This window comes from Monodon monoceros, unplaced genomic scaffold (genome assembly GCF_005190385.1).
Source record: "Monodon monoceros isolate NGI ecotype Baffin Bay Population unplaced genomic scaffold, NGI_Narwhal_1 Super_Scaffold_18, whole genome shotgun sequence".
Taxonomy (NCBI): Eukaryota; Metazoa; Chordata; class Mammalia; order Artiodactyla; family Monodontidae; genus Monodon; species Monodon monoceros.
In genome coordinates this window covers 145,442,400-145,466,497 of record NW_021703774.1, presented here as the reverse complement: position 1 = coordinate 145,466,497, position 24,098 = coordinate 145,442,400, and the positions used below count along the sequence as shown (strand labels likewise).

Here is a 24,098-nt window from a genome sequence, read left to right as displayed (position 1 = left end):
CCTGTAGTTGGTGAGACGCTTCCCCGGAGGAAGACCCGGTCCCTTGGACCCCCATTGGGTTCCTGAGGTCCAGGTGGACAAGGTTAGAGCAGCAGCAGCAGCAGCAGGGGTGGGAGGGGCAGTGAATTGGGCACAGCAGAGCTGTTCAGCTGGTCTTGGACAGCCAGGCACTAGGTCCTATTTCTTGGCCCCTGCCAGGTGCTGGAGAATCTTGGGTCAGCTCAGCAACTCAATGCTTCTTTGTGTCCTGGGGCTTGGGAGGTGGCTGCCACCTCTGGTGTCTGATTGTGGGGGAAGGGAGGAGCAGCAGGTCTCAAAGATACCTACTTTTCAATGCCAGTTCCCTCCTGGGGCCAAGAAAGGGAGGTTGAATTTTTTGTCCAGCACCCAAGGATTCCCAGGTGAGCGTGGACAGAGCCAGACCTTAATGGATTGGCAAGCCCTGGGAGCACACATCTTTGGAGGGAAGAAACACTTCCCCAGACTTGGCAGGGTCCCAGACCTCCCTGCATTTCACTGACCCTACCATCCCCAGCCCTGCTGAAGGACAGGCAGGGTAGTCCCTTCTGTAACCCCAGCAGAGTTCTTGCTCAACAGCTGACTATTTTTCTAGAAACTTTCACGTTTTGTTTTGGTCAAATGTAATAACCTCCTGGGAAACTGACGTTTAAAGAGGTGATGAGAATCTCAAGTCCCACGGAACAGGCCCTCTTGCCTGCAGTCAGGCCCAGGCCTCAGCGGACTGACTGACTCCAGGGAGGCGTGCACCAGCCTGTCTTAGGCAGGCTCCCCTCAGAAGCCTTTTGGCCAGGGCAAACTGCCCTCCTTTGGTGAGGCAGCGTCTTTGGGTGGGCAACCAAGGATCACAGCCGGACAGTTCCTCCTCTCTTCCGTAACTCCCCTCGGGGGAATTACGTTTTAAATTGTGCCCCAGTAGGGTGGGAGAAAAGCTGGGACCTCCGGAACTGAAAAGGGTAGACGAGATGGGGCGGAATGGTCCTGTGCCCGGAATAAAAAGAGGCTCTAAAGTAGTTATAAGGGCAGCCAGCGACCGCTATCCACCCAACTCCACAGGATTGAGCAGGGTCGCCCAGCCCGTGGAGGACCACAGCCTTGTGTCTCAGCCTGCTTCCAGGCGGATGCCTGCGTCCCTCAGTGTGGAATGACCGTGTACCCCCGTCCCTCGCACGGCCGAGGAAACAGGCTCTCGAGGGCTCATCTCGGCGGACAGCGAGCCCTGCGGCCGTCAGAGGTCCGCATCCCAGACGCGCGCCCTGCGGGGCGTGAAGCCGGGGGAAGATTCCTCAAGGCGGCGGATAGGCTCCGGGGAGCCGAGGGGTGGGCGTCGGCGCGGAACCAGCAGGCCAGGCCCGCTGGACCCACGCCCTGAACCGCCAACAGCCCGAGTCCCGGCGGGCGCGCGAGGCGAACGGGCCGGAAAACTCGGGGGTCCAGTGTCTAGTGGGCCGCTTCGGGCTTGCGTCCGCTCTCTGCCTGCAGTGCAGCCCCGCATTGGTCAGCCCGGCGCCCCGCCCGGCTCCCGCGCGCTGATTGGCCGCGGATGCCCAACCCCCGGTGAGGGCGCTGAGGCGGAGAGTGGGATTGGTGGTCCCGTCGTCCACGGGTCGGGGTCGCGGCCGCGCGCTCCGCCCGCCGCTGCGTCCCCACTATGGCGGCGCCCAGGCGGCCCACCGCGACTTGGGCGCCCGCCGGGGTTCCCCGCGGCTGCCGCCGCCGCATTCGCCGTCGCCCTCGCCTTCCCGGCAGCGTCGGGCCGGGCGCCGCCTACCCCCTGCCTCCCTCTCTGCTGCGGTAAGGGCCGGTCCTGCGCGCGTCGGGGCGGGCAGTCACCACGGCTAACGGGCGCCGCCGCCCCTCCCCTCCCCCGCAGCTCGCGGTCCCCGGGTTGGTGGGGTGCGGAGCCCGCGCGCGCTGGTGCTGGGGAAGGAGGGGTCGGGCGCGGCCCAGCCGTCTCCGAATAACGAAGTCCGGCTCGGAGTGGGGGCTCGGGCCGGGAGTCCGGTCCCTGGGAGACCTCGCCTGGGTAGGGGCTGCCAGGCCTCGGGGGAGAGGACGGCTGAACCCGGGCCGAGCAGTCTGAGGTCACCTGCGCGCGAGACCCCGCAGCGCTGCGCACCTTGGCGCAGAGGAAGGACCTGGTCAGGCGGGCCTTCGCTATGGGAAGAGGGAGGAAAAGTGGAAAACCTGAGTGGGAATCAGCAGCGTACGGGTAGCGGCTGTCATTGCTTATTGCTCTACCAGTCGCCGGATGTTCCGGGGACTGAGGTCAATTTTACTGACAAAGTACGCCTCTTGCTTCCTTTTCTCTGGCATTTCTCCCCATTGTTTGCCCTGTGATTTTGTTTGCAGGAGGAAATGTCTTAGTGATGAGAGCAGGTTTGATTAGGATAGTCTGCCACGAACATTTTGAATTCCTCTTTGCAACAGTGCTCGTTTTTATGATTCCTTAATAGACCTCACTTATGTTTGTGTTTCCCGCACATAGGAGGAAGGAGAGAAACGTGTGAACTGACTCAGTGCAATTAATTGAGAGAGAGACCAATGAAGGCAGCTGTTATTTTGTTAAAAACAAAAAACAAAACAAAAACAAAAACAAAAACAAAAAAACAACAAAAACTTACAAACTTTTCTGTGGATACACTTTGAATTAACTATACTATAGCTAGTTGAACAGGAAGGTAGAAAAAAAGCACTTATTGGGTTCATGAAAATAAATAGACCGCATGGAAAATTAGGTTATTTCTAAGTCAGAATCACCTTGGAGTGATGATCATTTAACTGTTGGGTATACCTTCAAGTCAAAAGGGTTAAAAGGAAGCTGTCACAAAAATTTATGACCGAAATGGTATTTTCAAATAATCTCTTAAGGCAATAGCAGCTCCTAAGATTAAAGATTCTTAACTCAAGGATATTTTGAAGTATTAAGTGATGAATCTCCCTATTTCACATGTCTAAATGTCTAATCAGAGTTTAATAAAAGTAAATTATTAATGAGAAAAAAAGATGTGCATATTCTTAGAGACTAAGTGACTTTGGATCATCAATAAAGTGTCTATCAGGTACATATTGTGTGCAAGGCAGTGCAACTGTGGGGACCTCACGACCTGTATTGTATGAGACTTGTTCTCATGGGCCTATGAGATGGTTGTGGGGATAAAGGGCGCACAAGAAAATGATCACTAATAAAATGGTCTCTAGAATTCTAAGATAGTAGGTCTATGAAAATTCTGGAAAAGGAGAAATCCATGTGTTTGAAGAAGGTTTCACAGGAGAGCTGAGGCTTGAGTTGAGCCATGAATGGGTAGGCCTGGGTGGTGAAGAGGAAGGAGAAGTGAGGAAATGAGAAAGTGAGGATGGGAAAGGTGGCAGGGGAGAACCCAAAACTCTCATGGGTAGTTCCGGGGGGTTCTTATTAGAAAAAGTGGGAGATGAGGTTATACAAAAAAGGCAGGTTGATGGCATCAAATCAGGAAGTAACTTTGTCCTGGGTGGAGCAAAGGGTAAACAAGTAGTAGTACTTCAGATGAAACTGGAGCTAGCTATTAGAAAAATAGACAGTAGCACTTTATGTGCCCTTGTCACTTTTCTGAGTAACCTTAGCTATTTAGAATAATGGTCCTCTCAGCTACCCAGGATCTGCACCTCAAGAATCATTCTTGCCTTTCTTTTTTTTCCCCCTTGTATTAAGTTGGTTGCCAGGTCTTGTTGCTGCTACCTCCACACTATGTCTAGCTTCTTTCTGTTCCTACTGTCATCACACTGATTTGGGGCCATTGATCCCATTCCCTCGAATTACTGCAGAAACCCCCTAGCTTTCCCCCCCACCCCTTCCATCTATCCTGTGTACTGTCATCACTTGCAGGTATCTCAATTCCCCAGGCTAGACTTTTATTTATTTTTTTTGTCTGAGTTGGGTCTTTGTTGCTATGTGCGGGCTGCACACGGGCTTTCTCTAGTTGCAGTGAGCGGGGTCTACTCTTTGTTTTGGTGCGTGGGCTTCTCATTGCGGTGGCTTCTCACTGCAGAGCATGGGCTCTAGGCGCACGGGCTTCAGTAGTTGTGTCTCGCGGGCTCTAGAGCACATGCTCAGTAGTTGTGGCGCACGGGCTTAGTTGCTCCGCAGCATGTGGGATCTTCCCAGACCAGGGCTCGAACCCGTGTCCCCTGCACTGGCAGGCAGATTCTTAACCACTGCGCCACCAGGGAAGCCACAGCCTAGACTTTTAATGGCTTCCTACCGTCTGTTGAATTAAGCACAGACCAGCCTAGCCTGGGCAGTATGGGTAAACTCACTTCTTGCCATTCCCTTAGATTTTATTATATTTTCCAAGTTTGTGGAACTATTTGCTCTTTGTTGCTGTCGTGCTCTGTTGCTTTTTCTATCCTAAATGACCCCCTTGAATCTCTAATTGTTGGTTCTCACCCATGTTTCAGGGCCATTTGATTGGAACTCTCTTTGTGAAGCTTTTCTGTACTTTTCTCCCTATCTAGATGGGACTCGTTTCTCCTTCAAACCATTATAACACTAGAATCTGCCTTTTGCCCCAATTGCCAACATAAGACTGCAGCTTTTTCAAGCCATGGGCCATCTTCTTCATTATCTAGCACAGTGTTTTGTACATAGGAGGTACTTGGCAAATATATTTTATATTGAACATAGCTTTGAACCAGGATAGATGCAAAGAAAATTCTTTGTGCAAACAAAATGTCCATCATAAAGTCTGTAAATGAAGTTACTTATGTGAGATAATTTGTTACTGAGAGAGCTGGTGTATTGGTCTGGATAGCTTGGATTAGGCTTCATTAACAAAAACCCTTAAGACTTCAGTGGCTTAACAGAACAAAAGTTGACTTCTCATTCATGCCACATGTCCAGCATGACTGCACAGGTAACTCTCCTCCTCTCAGTCACTCAGGGACCCATGCTGTTGGAAACTCCATCTTAATATGGTGTTTCCATGATCATTTTGATCGAGTGGAAGATGGTGATCAAGGGACACTGGACTTTCAAGTTTCCATCCTGAAGTGGCACCTGTCTCTTTCATTTCCATATCATTGGCTAAAGCAAGTCATATGGCCATGCCTGACTTTAAAGAAGGGCAAGGAATTGCTGTCTTAGCATGTGCCTGGAAAGCAAAGAGCCAGAAGTAACTGTTGGACAGCAGTAATGACTGCTACATCTTCTTTGAGTATCATGGCCCATGGAAGATTAGAGGTAGCGAAATCAGATGGGCTACTAGAGAGAAACACATTGCCAGTAGCAAGAAATAATAGCTCTAACTAGGCGTGGAATGAGGGTGGATTGGAAGTCAGAACTCCATTACAAGCACTGTAATGCTTGTCATGTAACAGGCCGAGGCTGTTGATACGAGGGCAGTCAGTGATTTTCCAGTCATAGCACAGTCACTCCTGAGGGCATCACTATTTTACAGCACCCTCAGCGATGAACACAGAGATAGTCCTGAGGCATCCACAGAAAGTTCAATTATATTCAGGATACACAATTTAAAAAGCAAGGAAGTGTGTACTAACTCAAGGTACATTTTCACTTGAATGGTTAAAAAGGATCCTAGTTCAACCTTACTGGTTTAACTGGGTTTAATTGAGGCTATAAAACTTTGGCGCTTGGGGAGGAGATTTCGCTTTTAACAAAGAAAGTGAAACCTGGGTAGAAATCTTGCTCCTGCCATTGATTATCTAACATTGAGCAAGTGTCTGATTCTGAAGTCCGAGTTGCACCATCAGTGAAATGCGTAGGGTGGTTATGAGTTCACTTTATGTAAAGTGCTTTGCCCGGTTCCTAGTTCAAGGTAAGGACTCATGATTATGACTATCAACGTCAGCAGCAGCAGCAGCAGCAGGATTTGAAGAAACTTTGAGAAATCAGGTAAGGAAATCTCAGGATTTCCCCAGATTTTCCTACCTTTTTCCACTTCCTTGGCATCCTGTCACACCTTTCTTTCTTTTTTTTTTTTTTTTTTTGCGGTACGCGGGCCTCTCACTGTTGTGGCCTCTCCCGTTGCGGAGCACAGGCTCCGGACGCGCAGGCTCGGCGGCCATGGCCCACGGGCCCAGCTGCTCCGCGGCATGTGGGATCTTCCCGGACCGGGGCACGAACCCGTGTCCCCTGCATTGGCAGGCGGACTCTCAACCACTGCGCCACCAGGGAAGCCCACACCTTTCTTATTTTCACATTTATTCTATTTTATTTTGCTTGGTTGTATATGTGTCTGTGTCTTCTACTGTACTAGGCCCTCTAGTCACCCCATAAGTAGCTATTGAGCATGAACTGTCTGCTAACCTCTGTGCTAGGTTATGGCATTACAAAAACAAAAGGCATATCCCGGGCCTCAAAGAGCCTTTAGTCTGGTAGGACCAGAAACCAGTGAACGTGTAGTTAGAATACATTGTAACGGGCTATGTTTGAGGGTCCTGTGGGATCTCCTAGAAAGAGAATCTGATGCCACACAGGGAATGTAAATAATGGTTTTCCAGAGAAGCTCACACCTACCTAAGTCTTGGATCACTAGCTAGTAGCTGGGTAGATGTGGGTTTAAAAGGCTTTTCAGGCAGGAAACAATGTGTAATGGCCTAGAAACACAAGAGAGTGTGGCTGCATTCTGAAGATGCTTGAAAGGCAGGAGAATAGGGTATGTTTGGGGAGTGTGTGGAGGCTGTAGAAGTTAGACTGAAGCTTGTGAGTTCAGGAGTTTATTGTGATGAGGAGGAGGAGCCACTGAAGGGTTTGAAGGTAGGAAATGACTTCATCAGCTTTGCCTTTTAGGAAGATCAGTGTGTGTGGAGGCAGCAGAGGAGTGAATGTCCTGTTTCTCTGACATGGGAGGTTCTGAGGTTTGCAACCATAGTGCCATGTCTGCTACAGGGTCATAAAATATTATGGATGAAGAGAGCTTAGAATGAGGTGAGGCTGGAGGGAAGGTTACCATTTAGGCTACTGCAGTAATAGTAAGGGTGTGTCCATGTCCTGCCTGGGGGTAGAGGAGAGTCAGCAGACCAAGATTTCCATCATGGCTTCACCAGTTTCTAAGGTGTGGCCTTGGGCAGGCTTCAGAACCTCTTGTGTAAAATTGGTAAAATGCGGATAAAAATACCTACCTTGCAAGGTTCTGAGAATTTGAGCAAATAGTTGTAAAAAGCCTGCTCCTGTACTATTAAATACATAAGGGACCTCTTATCATAAAAATAATAGTTTTAAGATTTTAAAAAATTAAGTAAGTAAGTAAGTAATTTTTGGCTGTGTCGGGTCTTAGTTGCAGCATGTCGGGATCTTTCGCTGTGGTGTGCGGGCTCCAGAGTGCGTGGGCTCTGTAGTTGTGGTGCACGGGCTCGGGCTTAGTTGCTCCACGGCATGTGGGATTTTAGTTCCCCGACCAGGGATCAAACCCATGTCCCCTGCATTGGAAGGTGGATTTTTCACTGGACCACCAGGGAAGTCCCAGTTTTAAGATTCTTAATGCTTAGTATATTCCCTGGTCCACAGTAGGTGATCGTTAGCCTAAAATCATCTGCCAACACTGTGGTTTTATTTATACATCTTTTTTTTTTTTTTTTTTTTTTTGCGGTACTTTTTTTTTTGCGGTACGCGGGCCTCTCACTGTTGTGGCCTCTCCCGTTGCGGAGCACAGGCTCCGGACGCGCAGGCTCAGCGGCCATGGGTCACGGGCCCAGCCGCTCCGCGGCATGTGGGATCTTCCCGGACCAGGGCTTGAACCAGTGTCCCCTGCATTGGCAGGCGGATTCTTAACCACTGCGCCACAGTGATGGTGGTCTGGGTGGGTTGGGCATGAGAGAATTATCCTGAGATCAAGAAGGGAACAGTTGGTTGATATGAATATCGTACCAATTTAAACATTCTTTAAATGCCAACAAATTATATATGGTCATTCAGCCATTCCCAGCCCTCACCCAGAAGTGACACATGCACGTGTGCATACACTCTTGTCGCTGATGTTTTAATGTGCTCACTGCTTGGGCTGCTAAAATGTGTGCGCTTCTTCAGCGTGTCATCATCGTTGTTGACTGTGTCCCCCTGAAATTTTGCTCCTCCTCAGTCTTCTTCTGAAATGTTTGTAAAGATGATAATAGGGGTTTAATCCCAATTTGTTCTCCTTTAGGTTCTGCCTGGTCATCCTGGTTGACAGGAGTTCCTTCCCTGTGAACTTCTGCACGACTTATATTATTCTGATTAAATGTTATCTACTGCCTTGTCTTATTATTTGTCTATATGTCAGTAAATTCCCCTTTTCCTTGATGTTAGTTTTCTTTACAAAATAATGGAACGATGGCATGTTTATGTGTTTTTGACATGACTTAAACCCCACAGAAACCTTGTGTTTGAAATATGTTAAACAGGTTAGAATATTCTGTTCCTAAGTTTTCAAAGTATATGGCAGTGATTTTCAGAGTTTTTGATCTCAGGACCCCTTTATAAGTTATAAAAATTATTGAAACCCCAAAGAACTTTAATTTTATGGGTTTTGTCTATTGATATTTAATGTATTAAAAGTTACTGAGAAAATTTTAAGTCACGAGAATACACAAGCACGCATTCCGTTAGCTGTGAGGACAGTGATATAGTCACATGTCATCATGTGTTATATAGCCTCTGGAAAACTGTGCTGGACCCTTGGTGAGAGAAAGAGAGTGAACAGGGCAAATAATGTCTGAGAATTACTGTGAAAACAGTTTTGAACTCGTGGATCTGAAACTGTGCACCTCAGATTGGGATTGAACCCACGTGCCAGGACTCAAACCCAGCCTAAACCCAGATTGGGATTTGAACTCATGTGGCTGGGACTCGAACCCGGCCAAAAGCCACAGTCTTCCAACTGAGATCACACACTGGTTTCAGGACTTAATGAAACTCAGGTTCTTGATGTCTCATCGCAGAAAGAATTCAGTGAGAGACAAAGTGATAGGTAAGAAGTGGGTTTATTTAGAGGGAAACACTCCACAGACACAGTGTGGGCCATCTCAGAAGGTGAGAAAGGCACCAGGGTATGGGGTTGTCAGTTTTTATAGGGGTGGGTAATTTCATAGGCTAATGAGTGGGAGGAGTATTCCAGCTATTTCAGGAAGGGGAAGGGATTTCCAGGAATTGGGCAACGGCCCACTTTTTAATCCTGTGGTCTGTCTTGGAACTGTCATGGCGCTTGTGGGTGTGTCATTTAGCTTGCTGATATGTTACAGTGAGCAAATACTGAGGCTCAAGGTCTAGTGGAAGTCGACTTGTCCACCATCTTGGACCCATTTGGTTCTAATCAGTTTATGTCATGTTCTAGAGCTATGTCATTCTTTCAAAGGTTGTGCCCTGCCCCCTTCCCTCCTGTTTCAGATCCACTGAAAGGGTCTTGGGGACTGTCTGGGGTCCTTGGACCACAGTTTGAGAACTGCTGGCATGTAGATATGAGAGTTTTTATAAATGACACTTTTACATCTTTTTGGCAACAAAATAACATAAGGATGGAAAGACTGCCAAACATCTGTTGTCAAAATGCACTCAACGTATTTTCTTTAAAAACAAACAAACAAACGAACAAAACTAGTTTCTAGCTTTTGTTAAGACATGTTCTTCACCTTGAAAGGGCAGATGTGTGTATTTTGGAAAATCTTCTAGGTGCCATACTATTAACAGACATTTGCCATCCCAGAAAAGTTTAGCAAACTTGGAACACCAGTATGTTTGTAAAAGAAGAATATACAGCTGCTCTTTAAGTTCTGGAAGTCTTATACATGCTTGGCCAGATGATAACCAGAGAACTTCTTTGAGGCACGAGAGTTTCATGGTTACTCACCATCTCATTGTCAAGTTTAGTTATGATCCTATTTATTTAAAGTATGATCCAATTTTTATGAAATTAACCACATTGATGTCACTTAATGCATAAACTGCACTGCATCACGAAGCAAATGGTAATTACGTAATGGTACCATTACCCCCCACGCTCTGGAACTTTCACACTTTTTGAGGATTCTTCCTCATGTGCCCCAAGATGTCTGACATAGGGATTGTTTGAGGAGGCCAGTGTCCACTGAAATTAAATATCAGAAAAGTTTATAAACAGGAGTTCTGGTATTTTCTTTTGTTACCTTGGTGAATCTTTGTGTGCCTTTGAGATGTCTATTCTCTCTGACAGTGAATGGCCTTGGCTGTTACAACAGCCTCTTCTTGCTCTTGCTTGGCCTTTTCCGGGCTGTCCTCTGTATTGCTACTCAAGTGATCTTTCTAAAGTACAGATAGGACTATATCATTTCTCTGCTTACTCCCTTCACTGGTTCTCCATTGCCAGTGGGATAAATTTCAGACCCCTTAGCATGGCATCTAAAGCCTCTCTACCTTTTTACTGCTTCAGCTTCTTCACTGAAGCTTTTCTGAAACCTCACAGACAGTCATAAATTTCCACCACCTCATAATGTCCGTACCTGTTTAACTACATGCATCACACTGTTCTTGAGGGCAGGTACCACACTGTGTTCCTACTGCTATACTCAGGTGTGTAGTAATGGCTTCTGCCTGGACTGATAAGATGGCATAGCTTCCATCGTGGTTCCAGCATCGTTATTCTGCAATATTATATTTTTTTCCTTGCCCTTTTTAAAAAAAGATATGAGCAGATAAACAATGTGGAACTACTACATAGGCCTAAGACATCTGAAGTCTCAGAGACATAATAGCAATGAAAGGGAGCATTTATCTTGTATTTTCTAATGATGTATTTTACACATACAAGAACAGAATAATATGATGATAGCCATCACCAAATCTTAATATGCCATATTACTTCAGTTTTTGTTTTTTTTTAAGAAACAGAACATTACAGTTCCAGTAAAAGCCTCATGTATTTTTCCCTGGTCTCCTCCGTCCTTCACCAGAGAAAACACTATCTTGAATTTAAAGTTTTAAAATTCCCATGCATGTTTTTATGCTCTTGTGGTTTTGCTACATGTTGTATGTCTATATACCATGCATAGCAGGGGCCAGCAAACAGGCCGGCAGGTTTTATTGGAACACAGCCATGCCCATGTTTAAGTATTGTTCTTGACTGCTTTTGTGCTGCAACCTTCTGTTTCCAGTTTTCTGGACATGCTGCCGTCTCCCAGCCACCTTCATCACCAGTCCCCACCATTTTATCTCAGCTGGCCCAAAGCAAGATCATCTTTTCAAATATTCCAGTTGCATTTTCTCAAGACTGATTGGAGTCAACTTTTCCAAATAAAGAATTAGGTCTAGAAGCTTGTCCTCTGAACACACCATTAAAACAAATAATCAGAAACCCAATAAAACCAAACATTAACAGCTCTTATTCAGAAAGGCTTTTTGTTTGTAAAAACAGAAATGAACTAAAACATGCAAAACTGAAAGTTCTGTTTCCTTGGATTTTTACCCCTCTCCCCTAGGCTTTTTTCTCAGCTACTAATAAAGGGAACATCTGACCAGGGACAAAATCTTTGCAGTTTTACTCTTCTGCCTTCCATTTTTAAAACCTTGGTGTAGATATCTAATTTGTACTCAGAAAGTCACTGACTGCCCATGTTACACAAGTCTAGGTCCAATGACTTGGTACTTTCAGCAGGTAGAGTTTAATGTAAGGACTATTAACTTTAACAGTGAATCGGAGTAACGAGATTAGCTAGTAAGTTGTAAAGAAATAAGCACTTGGAAAGATGTTCAACATCATTAGCCATCAGGGGAATGCAAATCAAAACCACAATGAGGGGCTTCCCTGGTGGCGCAGTGGTTGAGAGTCCACCTGCCGATGCAGGGGACACGGGTTCGTGCTCCGGTCCGGGAAGATCCCACATGCTGCAGAGCGGCTGGGCCCGTGAGCCATGGCCGCTGAGCCTGCGCGTCCGGAGCCTGTGCTCCGCAACGGGAGAGGCCACAACAGTGAGAGGCCCACGTACTGCAAAAAAAAAAAAAAAAAACCACAATGAGATACCACTTCCTACCCACCCACTAGGCTGGCTATAATCAAAAAGACAGATAATGAGTGTTGGCACAGGTGTGGAGAAATCAGAGCTCTCATACACTGGTGGGAAAACAGTGGCATTTCCTCAAGTAGTTAAACATAGAGTTACCATATGACCTGGGTATATTTCACTCCTACATATATACCCAAGAGAAATTAGAACTTATGTCCCTATAAAAATTTGTACATGAATATGCATTGTAGCATTATTCAGCCAAAAGGTGGAAACAGCCCACATGTCCATCAACTGACAAATGGATAAATAAAAGATGGTCCATATAATGGAATGTTATTTGGCAATAAAAAGAAATGAAGTACTGATGTGCACAAACCTTAAAAACATTGTGCTAAGTGAAAGAAGCCTGTCACAAAGGACCACATATTGTTTGATTCCATTTATATGAGATATCTATAAACATTTGCCTATTCTATGGAACAAAGGAGTTTAGTAGTTGCGCAGGGCTGGAGGTTTGTAGGGGATGACAGCTAAGGGGTGTGGGGAATCATTTCGGGGTAATAGAAATGTTCTAAAATTGATTGTGGTCATGTTTGCACAACTCTGAAAATACTAAAAGCCATCGAAAGGTATACTTTGAATGGGTGAATTGTATAGTATGCGAATGATATCTCAATAACGCTGTCAAAAAGAAGTAAAGAGAACTCTAGAGAATATAGAAACAGATCCAAGGAGCAGCCACCACCTCAGGGATGAGCTAGAGTGCTCAACAAAGAGCTCCCCAACCTGCCTCACACCCACCACAGGCTGAGATTCAGACTTTGGTGTAGTGGACGTGACAATGGCTCACTGGATTGCAGATGAGCCACTGTGATGCTGCATGGTGGAGCTTGCCAGAAATCTGCCGTCTTGGGTACTGGGGAAAGCTGTTTACAGAGAGACGTCCCACCAGAGGCACTCTGCTACAAAACTGCCCAAGAGAAGTGCTGAGGGAAGCTGTTGGCCGCTGCTCACTGCTGGCTGCTGTCCACTGGAAAAGTCCTGTGTGCTGCAGGAGCCTACCTAGAGGAACACACTGGAACACACTAGAACCCAGAAGCCATGGCTTTCCAGCACCGTCTAGTGACAAAGCTTGACATCATGTCAACTAGCAAAAGGAAAATATTTAAAGGGCCCAGATCCATTTTCACAGAGCAAGCAAAAAGGATGAATTTGGAGCTAAGAGGCAGTAAGTCTGTAATCCACACAGCAGGTAATCGGAACCTCAGCATACCCTTAGCTTTTTAATTCCCTTTGCAGATCTTCAGGTTATCCTTGCCACCTTGGCTGTTGGGGCTCAGAGAAGCTGGGACTCTGTATTTTTGGGCCAACTTGCCCTCAGCCCAGTTCTCTCTGATTATCCATTTTTGCATATCTTTTTTTTGTTCTGTATCCTTGGTTCTCTTTTTCAGACACCAATCATACCTATGCTGGATCTCCTATGGCAACTATTGTATTTTTGTTTTTGTTTTTTGTTTGGGTTTGTTTTGGTAAATCCTTTTAAACCTTTTATTCTTTTTTCATTTTATCTTCCTCATTTTATTTTTTTTGCGGTAAGCGGTCCTATCACTGTTGTGGCCACTCCCGTTGTGGAGCACAGGCTCCGGACGCGCAGGCTCAGCGGCCATGGCTCACGGGCCCAGCCGCTCCGGCGGCATGTGGGATCTTCCCGGACCGGGGCACGAACCCGTGTCCCCTGCATCGGCAGGTGGACTCTCAACCACTGCGCCACCAGGGAAGCCCTTTGTCTTCCTCACATTTTATCCACCAGGGCCTTCATGACTCTTGTGTTTTCAGCAGTTCTTAATTGTTCCTTTCATGGAGCCTTTTGTTTTTGTGGTGGTGTTATTTTTCTTTCTTCACTTTTCCTGAGTGTTAAATTTACTTAAAAAATGTTGTTTCACTATTTTTTCCCTGAGGCTCTCACTTTAATCTTGGCTCTTAGTTACCGCTTGTTTTTTTAGAGCCTTTTGGGAGTGGCGGAGGGGCTGGTAGAACCTTTGTTAATGATCTGTATCCATCCTGTGACAAAGTTTTTTCTGTTGTGTGCTCTTCCTTTACCACACTTCCCCTTGACCCTCCCCTTTCCTTTCTTCCACTTTTGTTTAGATTCTTCACTGGTTACGTTTCATTTTTGTTCTGTTGTACCATATAACTTCTTCAAATGAAAAAAATTATATGACTGAAGTCAGATCATTTGGATTTGAATCCTCAGTCTGCCACGTTCTAGCTCTATGATCTTAGATAAGATAATTTTACCTCTCTGTACCTCAGTTTATTCTCTATATAATGAGAATGATAACCTTGTAGGATTGTTGAGAAGATTCAGTGAATTAAATCATATAAAACTTTGAGAACTGTGGCTAGTCTGCAGTAAGTACTATGTGAATATTAGCAATATTGATTATTTTTTCCCCTGCATTGACTTGCAATTAGAAAATACACAATTCTTCTGCATAGAATAAGGTAATATATTGCATGTTAATTAACTACTTAAATCTGCTTAGTCATGCATAAAGTCTGAAAAGGAAGTATACATTCAGCAAAACCATTTAAAAAAATCGATCTTTTCAGTAACTTGTTCAGGAAGCTGGGTAATAAATAGTACGTAATAGTTTCTAATTAGCTTGCCTCAAAAGGATTCACGGGAGACATGTTCAGGAAATACTTTGTGGCTTTTGCTCTGTGTAATTTTGTCATAATTGAGTTCATATTCATTATGGCTGCTATTTGAAGGTCAACAAAATTCTAACATTTCAGACTAAAAATTTTTGCTAGGTATAGTTTAGAAAATAACCACATTGTAGGATGTTTTAGAAATGACAGGAGTTTGGTGTACTTTGTTTCAGTGAGTTCAAATTTTTGTGGAATTTTCTTTTATGGCTAATTAGAACAACCTAGTTTTATGTACCTTTTGTACCTTTTTTTGAGCAGACTATAAGTGACTGAACATTTGGTCAGTGAGCAGATAGTTTTTGAATATCTACCAGGGATGCAATGGTGAATAAAATAGACCTGTTCACTGCCTGGATTAGCCAGAATAAAATTTTAAGCAAATTACTGTAAATACTCCTGAGTATAAATGCATTATGTAATGGATGGGGGTATACGGGTGCTGTGGGAATTTCTAATAGGGAGACCTAACCTAAAGTGTGGAGATGGGTAAGGCTTCCCTGTGGAATTAACTTTTAAGCTGAGACTTAAAGGCGGAGTGACAGTTGGCTAGGTGAAGTGGTAGGGTCAAGAAGGCTTCAGCCTGCCATTAGGAGACAGGATGACAAGTTCAAAACACTGAAAGACGTTCATTGTTGCAGACTCACAGAGGTAAGGTGGTGAGAGATGGTAACAGAGATGGGAGGAGATGTGGGCAGGGGCCAGATCATGCAGTCTTATAGGCCCTGTTAAGGGGTTTGGGACTTTACCCTAAAGACAGTGGGAAATTTACAAAGTTTAAACCTGGGAATAAAATAGATCCACATTGGCTGCTATGTGGAGAATGAATTGAAGAGGATCAAGAATGAATATGGAAGTACCCAAAGGAGATGAAAACAGGATGAAATATACATACACACCTGTTTATCACAGCATTATTCACAATAGCCAAGATATGGAAACAACCCAAATGCCCATCAATAGATAACTGGATAAAAAAAGATGTGGTACATATACACAATGGAATATTTATTCAGCCATGAGAAAGGAGGCTATCCTGCCATTTGTGACAACATGGATGGACCTTGAGCACATTATGCTAAGTGAGATGAGTCAGGGAAGGGCAAGTACTGCACAATATCACTTATATGTGGAATCTGAAAAGCAAACCTGTACAAAAGCAGAGAGTCAATGGAGGTTACCAGAGGTTGAGGGATGGGGGAATAAGTCTGATGACGGTTAAGGGTAGAAACTTGTAGCAAGTAGTAAACAAGCCATAGAGATCTAACATACAGTATAATGAATATAGACAATAATATTGTACTATAATGTAATAAATATTGCTTAAATGGCAGTCATATTACAGTATATAAATATATCAAAGTAACACGCTATACACCTTAAATTTACAAAATGTAACGTCAAATTTATCACACACAAAAGAATGGACATGGGAGGCTTATTAGGAAGCTATAGTTGTAGCCCAAACAAAGGGTTATAGTGACTTGAAATACGATGATAGCAGTGGAGATAGAGGGACAGATGGATTTAAGAAGTATTTAAGAGGTAAAATTCACAGGGCTGGATGACTGATTATATATGGAGGGTGAGAGTGAGAAGCAGGGTAGTGTCAAGGATAATTTCCAGGTTTTTGACAGAAGCACCTGTGAAGGTGTTGCCTTTTATTGAAATAGTGAATACTGGAGAAAGAGGAGGTTTTTTTGGGAAGTCTGAGACATCTGTGAAACATCTAGATGATGATACAGAAATTAAATAAATGGAGTTCCCTGGTGGCCTAGTGTTAGGATTCTGGGCTTTCAGTGCCAGGGCCTGGGTTCAGTCCCTGGTCGGGAAACTGAGATTCTGCAAGCTGCACGGTAAGGCCAAAAAAAAAAAAAAAAAAGTTAAATAAATGGACATGGAACTTAGAAGAAGTATCTGGATGGAATATATAAAATTTGGGATAAGGATGGTAATTGTAATCATGGAAGTGGAATGAGATTGCCTTGGGGATATCTGTGGAATGAGAATATAAAAAGCCTGAGACAGCACCCTAAGCTTCTCTCTACATTTAAAATTGCTCGTGTGCTCCCTCTCTCTCCCTCCCTCTGTCTCTCCTTCTCTCTCCTCTCCCTCTCTCCCTCTCTCCCTCCCTTCCTCTCTCTCTTCCCCCCTCCCCCTCCCGCTCCTCTCCTCTGTCCTCCCTCCTCTGTGTCTCTATCTTTCTCTCTCTCTATACACACACACACACACACACACATTATGTCTTTAGTATATATTACTTTTTGGAATGTGTACAAATTATATTAATTGTGTTTAGAGTTGGGGGAATATAATTAGAAATATATTAATTTATTTTATCTTTAAACAAACACTTCTTGAATGTGCTGTGTACTAAGTGCTGTGCTGTTATATGTAGGTGATTCACAGACCTAAGTTATAGATTCTGCTTTCAAATTGTATGCTAATTCCTTACAGAGACAGAAAAATAGATAAGATATTTTACAGTTGCTGTGATAGAGGTAAGCATTGGGTGTTTCGGGAGCACAGATTGCCATAGTGTTGGGCAGTGTTTAAGGAAAGCTTTCTGAAGGAGGTAAGACTTGAACAGAGTCCTAGAAGATGAGTTGGTGTTGCTAAGTAAAGAAGACAAGAAAGAGCTCTTACCACCACACTGTACGTCTCTTACAGTTTCGGATGCTGTAGAAAGGTCAAGTCATGGGAGGACCCTGGTGTCCAGTGGCTTTGGCAATTAAGAGGTCAGTGGTAAACTTAATTGAGCGACAGGTAGGATTGGAAGCCAGATCAGATTGTGGTGGGTGGAAGAATGAATGGGGAGTGAGAAGTCAAACTTCTCTAGGGCAGGGTATAAATCTGATTGTCTTAGTGTCCTCTGTGCCTTGCATAATCCCTGGCACTTGGTGTTTGTTACATTAGTTTTAAACAGAAGAGAGACAGATCCTTCTCTGAGATAAGATGAATGCATGAGGAGGGGATGAGTCCAGCTGCTACATTCCCTCTACATGCTGAAGAGAGTTTGCTGTGAGCACTTGTAGCTCTTTACCTGCGTGCTTTTTTTTTTTTTTTTTTTTGCGGTAAGCGGGCCTCTCACTGTTGTGGCCTCTCCCGTTGCGGAGCACAGGCTCCGGATGCGCAGGCTCAGCGGCCAAGGCTCACGGGCCCAGCCGCTCCGCGGCATGTGGGATCTTCCCGGACCGGGGCACGAACCCGTGTCCCCTGCATCGGCAGGCAGACTCTCAACCACTGCGCCACCAGGGAAGCCCCTGTGTGCTTTTTTTTCATGGCTGTGCAGGGAGGCCAGGTACCCTCCTGCAGCCAGAAAAATTCTCTGCATTCATCTGTTAGTGTTCTTATGTTTTTATTCTGGTCTTTTTCTTTCTTTCTTTCTTTCAACGTTTTTCATTTGTTACTATATCATAAGCATTTTTCCATGTCATTAAAATTTTTTCATAAACAACATCTTAATTGGCTGCATAATATCATTTGATGTTTATTTGAACATTTATTTGCGCATTTGGTTTAAGTTTTTTTCTTTTTTAAATACTTTTAATTTTGAAATAATTTCAGACTTACAAATAAGTTGCAAAAATATTACAAGAACTCCCATATATCCTTCAGCTAGTCTGTGGTGGTGTCTATCAGGTTTCTGCATTGTAAAATTACTCTTTTGCTCTCTGTAATTAATAAGTATCTTGTGGGGAGATACTTTAAGATGATATAATATCCCATTTCTCAAAATACTACTTATTAATTTTAGCATCCTTTGATGTTTCGTAGCTGAATTATTACTAAAATGATTGCTAAATAGTGATTTTCTAATTACATTATTCTACACTCATTCCACTGTAAGGGAGAGCTTTTTCCTCTCCTCACTTATTAAATTCTTATTTAATGGGTCATAATCTGTTATTATCAGTCTAAATTGCCCCAGACCTGGCCATTAGGAGTCCCTCAAGCTGACTGCATTTTCCTTTTCACATGGCACTCTTTGAGCACTTTCCTACTTTCAGGCTTATCTTGATAGTGCCTTCTCTGCCTCAGCCCTGGAATCAGCCATTCTGCCAGGGACCCCCTGGTTCCTATTACATAGTGGAGAATAGTATTTAAAAACCAAGATCGAGGTGCTAGGTGTGCCTATTGCTACTGGGATATGATTGCTGCCAGGCCCTTTCAGTGGACAGAGCTAGGGCTTACAAGCATGTACATACACAAAAGCACACATACACTGTCCACATCTATAGTTATTTTTATATTTTTGTATGTGTATATATTGAAAACCATCAGTTCACGCTGATACCTTCAATTCCAGTACAACCCAAAAGATTTATTCTAGTTTTTCTTTTTCTACATTTTCAACTCACTTCTCCATCACTGAGAAATCTGGCTCCTGTTAGCCTCAGTATATTTACTTATTTGGTCAGTCCCTTATCACCTCCTGCCATACCCCCAGACTTATCATGATGGCCTGATGGTCCTCCCCCTCTTAACTCCAGATATATGTGCCTACCTTGCTTGGCCCCTAAAGCCTAATGGCTTTTAGATTAAGTTATTCAGAAAGGAAGAGAGAGAGAGAGCTCATTCCTTTTAAGATTTATTTTTATTTTTTATTTATTTTATTTATTTTTGGTTGCGTCAGGTCTTAGTTGTGCACGCGGGATCCTTGTTGAGGCACGTGGGATCTTTCGTCATGGTGCGCAGGCTTCTCTGTAGTCGTGGTGTGCGTGTTTTCTCTTTCTAGTTGTGGCATACGGGCTCCAGGGCACGTGGGCTCTGTAGTTTGCGGCACGCAGGCTCTAGTTGAGGCGCGTGAGCTCAGTAGGTACGGCGTGTGGGCTTAGCTGCCCCGCGGTATGTGGGATTTTAGTTCCCTGACCAGGGATTGAACCCTCATCCCCTGCATTGTAAGGCGGATTCTTTACCACTGCACCACCAGGGAAGCTCCCTCATTCCTTTTTATGGCTGCATAATCCTCTATTTTGTGAATACACCATAGTTTATTCAGTCCTTACTGAAGGGTTTTTTTCTCTTATATTACAAATAGTGCTGCAATAAGTAGCCATGTGCATAAATCTTTTTGTATTTTTGTCAGTGTATCTTTGGGATAGTTTCTTAGAAGTGAGATCATCGGGTTAAAGGGTAGAAGCATGTATGGTTTTGTTAGATACTGCCAAATCCCTCCTACCACCAGCAATGTATGGGCGTTCTCCCCACAGCCTCACCACTAGAATGTGTTGTCAAGCTTTTGTCCTGGCAGTGAGTTTGAAATTTCATCTCTTTCCGAATATCGAGATGTTACACTCCTCCTTGTCTTGGAGGCTTTGGCTTATTTTAAGCTCTTATTTGCTTCTTTGTATGTCACCCACTTCTGGAGATCAGTTTCCTGTTTAGGCTGTTTGTTCTACTTCTTTATTTGAAAATCTTTTTCCTTAATGGAAAAGTCAGAAATAAAATAGGTGACTAGTTCGCCATTCTCACTGTCATAGCTGTTGAACAAATGGGTAAATTCGTTGACTGACTGACGGTTGTGTGTCTGCCAGAGCCTTAGGTTGAAGTCACAGTATGGCTGTGGCAGTTCAGATGTCACATCTGCATTCAGGACAGAAGGAGGGGGGAAGGGCTGGGAGCCGCCACTTCAGTCCCCTTTTAAAAGGGAAGAAAAATCTTTCCAAGAACCACCTGCTTTTTGTAGGCAGGCTGTTTATACCTTAAATTTCTCATTGTTTTTGTCAGAGGATTGGACAGAGTACATGTTCTTTGTGCTACTGGAAATGCAAGTCTCCAATTTCTATTTCACTTTGAAAACTTTGTACATTTATTACTTGCATGAGTACAAATATTAAAGTTAAATATACAAATACATTGTGAAAAATACCCTCTCCAAACCCGCTTTTCAGAGGTAATTACTGTCAACAGCTTGGTGTGTATTCTTTTATCTATGTACTTCCTTCTTAACCTTAATTTTAAATATTACTGTCGGGGGCTTCCCTGGTGGCACAGTGGTTGAGAGTCCACCTGCCGATGCAGGGGACGCGGGTTCGTGCCCCGGTCCGGGAAGATCCCACATGCCGCGGAGCAGCTGGGCCCGTGAGCCATGGCCGCTGAGCCTGCGCGTCCGGAGCCTGTGCTCCGCAACAGGAGAGGCCACAACAGTGAGAGGCCCGCGTACCGAAAAAAAAAAAAAGATTACTGTCTTCCTTGTTTGTTACCACCAGTATGGGGCTGTACATACATTCACATACGTACTATTCTACAAGATTTTTTTTTCACTTAGCGGTATACTCTAACTATTTTTCTATGTCAGGACATGCCTGTGTGTCTCATTCTGTTAACTGTTACATCATATTCTGTACTTGTTATTTTCCTGCCTTCATCAATCCATTGTAGGGTTTCCCTGGTGGCGCAGTGGTTGAGAGTCCGCCTGCCAATGCAGGGGACATGTATTTGAGCCCTGGTCTGGGAGGATCCCACATGCCACGGAGCAAATAAGCCTGTGCACCACAACTACTGAGCCTGAGCTCTAGAGCCCATGAGCCACAACTACTGAAACCTGCATGGCACAACTATTGGAGCCCGTGCGCCACAACTACTGAAGCCTGTGCGCCTAGAGCCCATGCTTCGCAGCAAGAGAAGCCACCGCAATGAGAAGCCCACGCACCGCAACGAAAAGTAGCCTCTGCTCGCTGCAACTAGAGAAAGCCCTCGCACAACAACGAAGACCCAATGCAGCCAAAAAAAAAAAAAAAAATCCATTGTCCACCTTGTTTTCTCTGTGTGCTGGTGGCTGACCTCTACAAACTGTACCATCTGGGCTTCCTTGCCTTGTGGCTTCCAGTTGGGATCAGCTGATGAAAGGCACTGATGGGTATCAGAGGACCAGTGGTGAGAGAAGTCAGAGTATTTATTGTCCCCTACTGTCCCTTGCCATGGCCGTAGTAGCAGATGTGTTCCTCTGTGGCCACTGCTCCTGCTGGCTGGCCTCTCTTCTCCAGCCAGCTCTTGCTGGGCTCCAGTATCTCCCTTCTTTCTCTTTGCCTTTTCAGCTCCAAGGTAGGAGTAGCTTCCTATTGTTGCTAGTTCCTGGATGTGTCACTGCCCCTGGGTAGTTCCTCTAACCCTACAAAAAACCTTGTCATTAATTCCTTTGGTTAACTCCTTTTCATGTGCTGTCTACTTCCTGCCAAGACCTCAGTGATAGCAATGATATAAATATCATTGTGTACATGTACCATAATGTATTTGTCTGGTTCCCTATCGATGGACATTTGAGTTGTTTCTAGTATTTTGCTCTTATAATCAGTGTTGCTAATAAACATCCATGTACTGATACTTTTAAAATAGTTGTTGGAGTGTTACTCTTGGAAAAAAGTCATAGAAATAGAAATGTGGAGTCAAGGTGTGTGAATGTTGTAAATTTCAACAGATACAGGTTTCCCCTGCTATCTGAAAGTAGAACATTCCTATGAAACCTTTCGGAAGCCAAAATGGTAGGAAGTGAAAAAGCAAATACCATTAATTTATACGGAAAACTTTCTGAGTGTTCTCAGACCCAAAGAATAACTACCAAATCATGCCAAATAACAGTTAAAACCTAAAATAACACTAACATATATTAAAAGCAGGAATGACATGATAAATACATAGCCTGTATAAAATAGAAATAATGTATTTATGGTGTAGTTTCCCTCACCAGAGTCAAGAAGACAGCAAGCACACTGGAAGGCTAAGAGGTGGTGGTGATGGTGTGTTAGGCTGAATCATTGGAGGTTGGGTTGGTGGGAAGTATAGGAGACTAGGGTGTAGGAAAGAGGGGAAGAGGGTCATTTCTCAACATCTCATCATTGTCTGAATCCATCAGACCAGGCAGGTCACTTATGTCTACACCTTCTATGGCTGTCTGCCTTGATGTCAAAGGTTGAGGTTCATTGTCTGCTGTGGCTGATGTGACAGGCTTGAATAGGACAGTATGCTTGATTTGCTTAGCCTCACGCATTTTTCTATCATACAATTCTTTATAGACACTCAAAACATCCTGCAAACCTGTCCTAAACTTGTGTGTCCTTTCAAAATTAAAGTCATACTTTCCTGCAATCATTGCAGCACTGTCGTTCGTAGTGAAAATCTCATGTAAGTGCTTTATATTTAGTTTCTGGTTGACTTCACTCATGAGCTGTTTGCTACTGAGTTCAGTTTCAACCTATATCTTTTACTCTTGCAGTTGCATCAGCTCTTGGTGTGTCAGTTCTTGGTCGTGGGATGCTAAAACCTCTTCAACATCTTTATCAGCTTCCACAAACCCAGCCTCCTTAGCCATAGTCACTGTTGCCATATTTATTGTTGATTTGAAGCCTTTAAGATTGCTCATTACTTCAGGACACAGTCTCTTCCAAATGCCAATTCCCACCAAGACTTTTAGCCTAATGAAAGCATCTCCAGATTTAGCAGTAGCCAATTTTATTTATTTGTTTTATTTTTATTTATTTATTTATTGAATGAAAGATTCTTTGTATTCTATAGTGCTTTGCAATTTTCAAAAGTGTCACACACATGATTTCATATAATCCCATAATAACCTTTTTTTCCCCCTACCCCTGTATTGCCCCTCACGCCTTCCCTTTCCCCACTAGTAACCACTTGTTTGTTCTCTATATCTGTGAGTCTAGCAATTGCAAATTTTATGTTTTAATTTTTTCCAGATCTCTCATAATGCTCTGGAGTTGCCCTCTCTGTCAGTGGCACTTATAATAAAATGCATCACATTTTTGCATACAGTAAGCCTTAATTTGGCTATTAGGCCTTGGCCACGCAGTTGCAGCAACAATGTCATACTTGGCGGTAAGAACACAGCACAAATGTTGCTGCTATACCTGGTAATGCCAGGTGGATGAGCGGCACAATTATTGACAACCACAAGACACCTATTATGGAGGTTATTTTCTCTACAGTATTTTTCAGCAGAAGGGCTAATGTATCCACTCATGTACTCAGAAAAAAATCACTTGGGTATTCCAACCACTTGGATGTGAATGAAACATAATAGGAAGTGTATTCTTATCAGTGCCTTTAAGTTCCCTCAGATTTTCTGAATGGTACATTAGTTGAGGCCTTAGGACAGCATCACCAGTGGTGTCAATAGTAGGCATTAGGATAAACCTCTCCTTTGATGCCTTGTGTCCCTTAGCCTGCTTTTCTTCTCTTGAAAGGTCTTGCTCAGCAATTTTTTCCAGTAAACTACAGCTTTGCCATAGTTAAACACTTGCTTATGTAAACAGCCACCTTCTGGGAACTTTTCAGCAGCTCCAGTATCAGCCAGAGCACTCTGTCCAGTAACTTTTAAGCTATGAAGCGGCCCTCGCCTCAAAAACCAATGAAACCACCCATGACTACCTTTATTTCTTTTTTCTTTTTTTTTTTTTAACATC

General features: G+C 44.1%; 1 protein-coding gene across 16 annotated transcripts in view; it reads left to right on the top strand.

The window, feature by feature from the left end:
* The first annotated feature begins 1,619 nt into the window (after window positions 1-1,619).
* ST3GAL3 (ST3 beta-galactoside alpha-2,3-sialyltransferase 3) overlaps window positions 1,620-24,098 on the top strand; it is a 227,795-nt gene continuing 205,316 nt past the window's right edge. For 8 of the 16 annotated variants that reach the window (XR_003794405.1, XR_003794404.1, XR_003794403.1 and 5 more), the window contains exon 1: window positions 21,423-21,558. Coding sequence is in view for 5 of the 16 variants with exons in the window: in XM_029228257.1 (XP_029084090.1) it covers window positions 21,525-21,558 (34 nt within the window). In the remaining 11 variants the exon portion in view is untranslated. Of the gene's footprint in view, window positions 1,813-5,740; window positions 5,909-21,422; window positions 21,559-24,098 lie in introns of those variants that run through there. The other 8 variants (XM_029228260.1, XM_029228265.1, XM_029228255.1 and 5 more) reach the window with 3 other exon arrangements.